Consider the following 8,724-nt stretch of genomic DNA (forward strand, 5'->3'; position numbering starts at 1 on the left):
ATTTTAATCACGCAAATACTGCTCAACTCTACATGGAGCAAGCTGGATCTCAGATTTCTTGTTTTAAATTTAACTTTTGTTTACTAAGTCTGATCGTTTCTTATTTGGAGTAAAGAACTAGGAGTTCTAAACACACAGCCATGGATGTTGGGACTCAGATCTGTGCCCACATTCCATAAAATTCAGATTTAATCACACATGGCACCACATGATTAAATCTTCTCCCCTTCTTAGGCAGTCCCTTGAGACCAAGGATGACTTTCTCCCACACCAGGGTTGTGGGTCCTGTGGTGACTAAAATAGAGTTAAAATAGATAAAATAGAGCTATGAAGAAACCCGAGATACTGCTCCTGAAAAAGTGACACCTCAATGAAATTCTAATCCAGTGTAACATGTACAGCTCCCTGAATAGAAAAACAATGTTGAGATCTTGTTTGTAACATACTCTTCACTGGGATGCTTATCTCCTGGTTTCCAAACATACTGAGAGGGCTGTCTGAATTGCCCATTCAGAGCACATAGTATGTATTATTTATTGATCAGGCATGGAAGAGATGAGGGTAGATTAAAAACACTAAACGGGTTCACTTACTTCTTTATTCATTTCCTTCCAAGAGCTCATTCTGCCAATGATTTAAGTTACTCTAAGAAACCTGGAGCCTGGCTTGGAATCAGCATTGGCATTCTATCAATTGAAAGAACAATGATGAACTGACTAACGATTATCAGCATTTTAATGCATTGTAACAATTATTTACACATGCGTTTTGTACAGTCTATGGCATTGATTTAATTGCTTGTCTGTCCTGGACTATTACACTGCTTAGAACATATTTTAACACTGCATTAGTATCACAATTATTAATAATATTGCAGCAAAGATTAAGATAGTTTTCCAGCTTGTCCTGAGGCATGTTGGAAGATTGTGCAAATCCCTTCACTTTGTTAAACAAGCAAGAAAAAGGGAACCTCCACAGCTCCTTAAACTATAACCCATGGGACTTTAAGATGAAGTTAGCTGGGGTTATTCAAAGTTGTTACCTCAATTAGGCATCTTAATTTTGCTGTTGTGTAAGAGTGTGATATCAGATGCAGACATTTCTCAATGTGAAAGCCAAGACCAATAGTTCAGAATCCCACTAGACTAAAAATGAAAGGGAGGTAAATCTTAATAAAGTAAAATTTGAGTTAACTTATTGTCACAGATGTTTTAAAAGGTATTTTCCCCAAAGTTACCCGTGATATGTGTGTGTGTGTGTGTGTGTGTATTTATTTTCTTACCCATGGAATGAGAAATTCAATTTAAAATAACCTAACATCAAAGCCTTTTTACTTAAAAAAGAAAAAGCTAGTGTATTTCACTCTACTGCTCTGGAAGTTACCTAAGAAAAGATAAAGGCCAGGATTTTCCGTGCCCGCTGGCAACAGGCATGTTCATTGAGCCGATCGCAACAAAATGGCACGATCGGTTTCACGACGGCGTGAGACCAGTTCGTGATTGTCCGCTCAGCCCGCCAACGGTGGGCCAAGCATGACATGCAATAGGCAAAACTGCCGCCAATCAGTCGGGTGGAGTGGGGTGGAGGAGGGTGGGGTTTCGGGCAGCCATGCAGCGCACTAAACTCTGGCCATCCAATGTGGTGGCCAGCATTCTCCAGGAAGCGTTAAGCACTTAACCAGGACCGGTTCTTAGTAAACCCATGGTGTACTAAGTGTCTCTCTCCTTCATCCTGCAGGAGGACTACATCAGGATCATGGAGCCTGGTGAACTAGCTGAATGCCTGATGGCCTACAGAGAGCGAACACAACGGAGGAGAGAGAGCAACTGAGGCTCCTGGCTGCACAGATGCAGGGGCAACAACCTCAGGAAGAAGGTGCGGCTGGGACTTCCGCACATGACGTCAAAGAGCCACAGCGAGCCATTGCTGGTCAGTACCTAGCGACACCCAGGGTCTATAGACACTGCCTTTCATTCCTGCAGATGACCGAGAACCAGTGCCACCAAAGACTGCACATGTCTAGGGAACTGGTCAGTCACATCTGCCAGCTACTGCAGGATTTGGTGCCATAGGGACATAGAGGGCGTCCACTGCCAGTGACTGTGCAAGTGACCACGGTGCTCAATTTCTACACCAGTGGCTCCTTTCTGGGCTCCACAGGTGACCTCTGTGGGATCTCACAAGCCTCCACCCACAAATGCATCCATGAGGTCACGGATGCCATCTTTGTGAGGGCACTCAACTTTGTGCATTTCGTCTGGGACCAGGATAGCTAGAGCAATTGGATTCGCCTAGATCTGAGATTTCCCACAGGTGCAAGGTTCCACTGACTGCACTCATGTGGTGCTCAGATCTCCATCACAGGACACGGTGAACTACATTAACCGCAAGGGGTTCCACTCGCTGAATGTGCAGCTGGTGTGCGACCACCAGAAATGCATCCTGCAGGTGTGCACATGGTTTCCAGGGAGTGTGCACAACTCCTACATCCTCAGTCCGTCACAGATCCCAGAAGTCTTCTAGGGTCCAGAGAGACTGGAGGGATGGCTCCTCAGGGACAAGGGCTACCCGCAGAGGCCGCTGCTAATGACACCAGTGCGGTGGCCTCAGACAGCAGCAGAGCGAACGTATAACAAGGCTCATGCTGCAGCTCACAACTCAGTGGAGCAAACAATCAGGATGCTGAAGATGCGGTTCCGGTGTCTGGACCGGTCTGGTGGAGCCCTGCAATACAGTCCGCAGAGGGTGTCACGCATTGTGGTCGTCTACTGTGCCCTTTACAACCTGGCACTGCAACGGGGAGACAAACTGGCTGAGGAGGAGATGGAGGAGCTGGAGGTCTCCTCCGATGAGGAGGACACCAATGGGAATGAGGGTGAGGAGGTCCTTGAAGGTGATGGTGACGGGGATGAGGCCCTTGCACTGGCTAAATGAGGCAGGCACGTTCGGGAGGCCCTCATAGCTGCTAGATTTGTGGAGGATGATGATGACATGCAGTGAGGTGACCCCATAGATCCTCACATTGCATCTGTGAACGTTCGACTTCAATCTGGCAAATGGCAGCGCAAATACCCTCTGTTAGAATGCTCCTGTCATGAAGACTCAGTGGAGGCCCTAATAGTCGCTCGATTGCAGGAGTATGATCATGTCATGCAGTGAGGACACTCCATAGATCCTCACATAGCCTCTGAGAATGTCTGACTCCTGTCTGGCCGAGGGCAGCTCGCTTGCGCTGTGTGATCAGGGTCATATCACAGAGACGCAGCCATGAAGCTTTAGTAGCATCTGATCTTTTGTCCGCCTTCAGCACCTGACCCCTTCAGGAGCACAGCATCAGTGATCACAGAGGCTGAAGAGATGGGGGCCAGCCCCACCTTTAAGATGCTGAGAGCACACAGAGAAAATGAGAACACTCTGTGGCACCTGCCCATTACATTCTGGCAGCAAGAGCAGGTACCGTCGAGGTGCAGGCATCAGTAATGTGTCCAGGGAGTGTGAGGCTGGACCATCACTTTGGTCTGAAGGCTGCACAGGGAAGAGGCCTTGGACTGAGACACCTGCCTTTACCTTGTGCAGAAAGGTTTCACATCTGAGTGACAAGAACACTGCTCATCAGAACAAGGAGCCATAGGCAGGGAGACATTCTTGAGAGTTTATTGACAATAGTGAACAGTATGTACAAGTGATTAATACCTGTGCCCAGGCTATGCAACTAATTCTTCATAGCTTTCCTAACCCTGCCCGAACATCCACAGCGGAGGTGGAGGCAGCCTGCTGACTGTGATGCCCTGTCTGTGATGACTTTGGGCAGGCATCCTCTGGAGGGCCCCGGGCTGCTTTTGTGTACCTGCTGAGTGGCAGTGGCAGCCTCCTCAGCCTGTGGAGCTGGAGCTGCTGAGGTCACGTGAAGAGGGGACTCGGATGGGTCGGACACTCCTGGAGTCACTTGGATGGATGACCCAGGGTGTGCACCTGCTGACCCTCCTCCCTATGGGTGCCCAAGGGCCCCAGGCTGACACCTCGTGGAGACTCCTCCAGAAGCTGGAATGTGATCAAGTTGTCCGGCACCCCTCTTGCGTACACACTGTTGGAGGCCAACTATGGCATCAGCAATGGAGTTGAGCCCACGCAGCAGTGCAGGACCAATGTCCTGGACCACCTCCATGGGGCTGCCATCCTGCCAGTTTTGACCTCGGTTCATTGGCATGCTGGCGCTATCACCTCAGACTGAAAGCGGACGGACTCCCCCATCGCGCCTTCCAATCTGAGGAGTGCAGAGGACATCCCTTCCTGATGTTCCCGAGTTTGCCTTTGCAGGTTCAGCAACTGCGACATGACTGAGTCCAGAGGCTCCTCATCTGACTCGGACTCAGCAAATTTCTGGCCTCCAGCAGCCCTCCGAGTGCCAGTGACCCAGGGAGTACCTGCCGCCGCCTGCTGTGGATCAGATAGTGTCGTGCTCACCAGATTGTAATCCCGAGGCTACTCTAAAGCTAGGCCCCACCGAGGTGTGTGTCTCTGCGCTGGTGGAGGGTGTGGGTGAGAGGTGTGATGGGACTTCAAGGAGGATGCCTTCAGATTCCTCTTCAGAGGTTTCTTCGGGGCTTGATTTGAGGCCCTGGGTCATGCACTCCGTCAGCTGTTTCCCCAGATGTGCCTGCAGAAGCAAGGGGAGACAATTAGTGCATGGCAGTTGCCTGTGAAACAGGACATGTGGCTCACAGCATGGTTGTCTGATGAATGTTGCACTGCTGGACCCTCACTTGCTAGAGCACCGCCGACCTCACCATCATCACAGGACTGGTCCAGATCGTTGCCAGCCAGTCCATGAGGACCTTGATTTCAGGCATTCCTCCACCAGTCTGTGACCTCTCCCTGTTATTGTGTGCCCGCTTGTCCTGCATGAATAGAGATGGAGGGAGGGTAAGCAGGATGCCTGCCAGGCCATATGATAAGTATGCCTGGCATGTGTGGGTGGTGAGCGGTCCCATGGACAGGATGAGGACAATGACGGTGAGTGTGAGAGGGTGAATGGTGATGTCCCTTGAACCTGCAGTGAGTCAGGGCCCTGTGGATATGTGATGGATTTGTGAGTTGAGAGTGATGAGATGAGTGACTTACCCTGTTGGAACGGAAGAGATCATTCATCCTCTTGTAGCACTGGCTGGCTGTCCTCTTTTGAAGGGCGTTGGCATTGACCACCATTGCCACCGCCTCCCAAGCCTGGTTAGTCATGCCGCTGCCCATCCTGTGGCCAGAGTGGGGGTATAGGACATACCAGCAGGACTCCACGGCATCCAAAAGGCATTCCAGTGATGCGGCGCTGAACCTGGGGGCTGCAGTCTTTTTTGCCTTTTATGGACATCTTCCCTGCAGCAGTTGTGGGCTAGAAGCACTGAGACGTGTGTGCATGACTGGAATTTAAATATGGCACCCGGCGTCCTGAAGCGACGAGGTGATGGCGAGTGGGCTTTTGAGAGACCACCCACCATGGAAACAGTGCATAAATAATATGGCAGGTTTGGGACAATATGGCAAGAAAACCAGCCACTGTGGCCAGCGGGCAAAACATTGTTTTACCCACCCGCTGCAGCACTTAGTGCAAATCTGGGGTGATTCCAATCAAATTTATTAACACACACACACACACACACACACAAAGATTGGGTACAGAGGAAGATAAAAATGATACTTACATAATTGGCTCAGTTCAGTCTTTCTACTGTTCAGTGCAGGCCTGATATGTTTTGAAGTTGAGGTGTTGTGTTGTCTGAAGTGAAGGTTTTGAGGTTGCAGAGTTGTCTCTGCAGCTGTAATGGCTTCCACTGTCGAATTGCTAGAGGTTGTTTTCACAGGTAGCTTAGTAAATAGAATCAGGTAGTGAGGAGAGAGGAGTATTTTTATTTCACTTTCAAGGAACTGTAGCGTGGCCCTTTTTTAGGCTGGATTACAGTAGTTCGATAGCTATGGTTGTTTGTCCCTCTCTCCCTGTGTTGAAGCCCTTGTCTGCTTCTCTGACAACGTCCTCAACAATGCTGATTTGTGTTCCAAATAAGAAAACTGAGTTAGCCAGGCCCTGGGGCCTATTTTAGCTGTTGTCTGTTTGAGGCCCTATCGAATTCCAAATGTCCTTTGTGAATCCTCTTGAGGTAAACATAGTTTGGTCCACATCCGGGTGGTAAGGGTCGAATCCACAAGAGAAGTCACGTGACCACCAGAATCAATTTTGTTTCAAGTTTTTTTTAAAATCAGTCCAAAGCTTTTAAAGATAACATTAAGATACAGTATCTTAAAATTTCAAAATCCTTAACACTATCATGAAAACACTTCGTAGCATTAGGTTCAAAAGTCTGAAGCACTCCCACTTTTAATTTTAACAGGTTGGCTGGGTAGGGGAGTATGGTTAACTGCTCTCGTGAGGCATGTATACAATATGTAGCTGCATGCCTCAACTCTAAACAGATTTTCCCATTGCACAGCTGCCAGCTGGGTTTCCCAGGACTCAGGAAACCCTGCACATGCAGGGTGGTGGGAGAGGCGAGATCCAACAGCACTGCTGCAGGATCAGGAGGGGCAGGAGATCCTCACCCCAGCATCTTCGTATATAAGTTATCGGTGGTTGGCGGGATGCATATTTCAGGTTACTATCAGATCAGCCATGATCTTATTAAATGGCGGAGCAGGCTCGAAGGGCTGAATGGCCTACTCCTGCCACTTGTATGTATGTATGTTCTTATGTATCCTCCTGTGATTATACCCATGTCCACTATCACCATCCCTGATACCCCTGAACCACTATCTCCCTCTCCCATTTGCTTTTTTTCCCCGCTCCAACCCACAATCTGCTCCAGACCTGCCTGTCCCCTACCCTCCTGCAGTCTCTCCCTCCCTCCCCTTCGCTCCCCAGCCATGGCTCTCCAACAGAGGCCTTCCCACCTGACAGCCAGCCTACCTCTCAGTCTGGCTGTCTGCTGGCCGGAACTGCAGAAAAATATCCACACGGGGTCCTGCCATTAAATTTGGCAGGACTTTCACGTCACCAACTTTTCCGGGGTTCCCAGCTGTTACAAGCCACAGCCACCTCCACCCCTTCACCCAACAGCATCGCCTCCGACCTCACTTATTCTGGGCTTCCCGTTGGTGTTTATCTCTGTCTTAGCAAAACAATAACAGGATGTCAAAGCAGCATCAACTCTTGGTACTCACCAACATCAAACAGCCGCTTAAACTAAAACTCTCTCTCGAATTGTGCAGAAGAGACTATAACTGCAAGCATTAACATTGCTGTTACCAGTGCACTGTGCTGGGCTGTTTGGATTTTGTAACTCAAATTCTGTCGAACAGCAGAATGTTTGGCAACGCTTCCCTGAAGCTGTTCAAAGCCACGTGCTGTGGTAACAGAATGTTAGATCTAACCAACAGCTATTACTACCCTGTGCAGACAACTTGTAGAAAGGCCATGCCCCAGTAAACTTTCACTGCACTTACACCAAAGCATGAATCACTGAATCCATTTAACATTATTCACTGAAGCAAATATGGGGCACTTTGCAAAAGCTGGTCTGCCTGCTCCTATCTCATCAGCCTGAAAATTTATCGATGCAGCTCTTTTTCCTTTTAGTCCTCTCTAGTTTATGAGAAGTCTCCTGGGCCACTGTAATGACTTGACGGAGTGGACAGATTTCAACATGAAACAGAAAAAAATTATTACAAAGAGCTTTTCAGGAGCTCGATCAGGACTCTCATCAGTAAACCCCACTCCCCAAGATTGCCCGCACTTAGGGCTCATTGGTCAGAGCCTCCAAGAACATCATGCAACCCCTGATAGACAGAAGGAAAGGCTATACCTTCAGTTACTACATTTCCTCCCTCTTCAGCTTTTTACAGTTTACATTTACAGGGAACATTTTAATATCCAATAACATATACATGTATAAAACTTCAGGTAATTAAAGATTAAGTCTCTGAGGTGCTCTCCTTATACAGCTAAAGTCACGTAGCTCTACCACTTGAGGTTCCTCCACAGGATGATCAGGAACTGAATCACGAGACACATCATTAAAAAGTGGTAGTTCTGGGTTTGGCAATGCTACAGAGATATCGGGAATGTCTATTCTAGGTCAATCTGTCACCTCAGGAATTGTTGGTTCAATGTTAATCACAGGCTGAATAGTTGGTTGTTGGAATGTCTCTCTATCATGAATATGGTCCACCTGCTTATGACCAATTCTATCTTCCACCTGCACTTGGAAAGATAAGGGACTAGTCTCTGAGACAATGGTTCCAGGAACCCAATAAAATCACTTCCGAAATTTTGCACAAATACCGTGCCACCTACACTGAATGTGCGATCTTTGCTGTGAATATCGTGATTCAATTTTTGATTACTCTGATTGCTCTCCACCTCCCCCTCTAAATTTGGAAACGCCAGACTTAACCTTGTACATAGGCGGCGTTTCATCAATAATTCAGGTGGTGTTGGACCTATAGTCAAATATGGCATTGTACAATAACTGACAAGAAAGTGGGAAAGTCGAGTTTCTAGAGTACCTTCTCATAACCTCTTCATTCCAGATTTGAAAGTTTGCACAGCTCTCTCGGCTAAACCATTTGATGAGGGATGGTAAGGGGCTGTTTTAATATGTCCGATTCCATTCAGATTCACGAATCTCTGAAACTCTGTACTGGTAAAGGCTGCACTGTCATCAGAAATGACGATTTCCG

General features: G+C 48.0%; 1 protein-coding gene across 1 annotated transcript in view; it reads right to left on the bottom strand.

The window, feature by feature from the left end:
- The window catches only part of afmid (arylformamidase), a 32,482-nt gene extending 26,331 nt beyond the window's left edge, over positions 1 to 6,151 (bottom strand). Inside the window, exons 1-2 of the mRNA XM_078571153.1 lie at positions 5,697 to 6,151; positions 594 to 686 (exon numbers count right to left, since the gene is read on the bottom strand). Coding sequence (XP_078427279.1) covers positions 594 to 623 — 30 coding nt within the window. The 5' untranslated portion in view covers positions 624 to 686; positions 5,697 to 6,151. The remainder of the gene's footprint in view (positions 1 to 593; positions 687 to 5,696) is intronic.
- Between the last annotated feature and the right edge of the window lie 2,573 nt (positions 6,152 to 8,724).

Source organism: Cetorhinus maximus, chromosome 24 (genome assembly GCF_964194155.1).
Source record: "Cetorhinus maximus chromosome 24, sCetMax3.hap1.1, whole genome shotgun sequence".
NCBI lineage: Eukaryota > Metazoa > Chordata > Chondrichthyes > Lamniformes > Cetorhinidae > Cetorhinus > Cetorhinus maximus.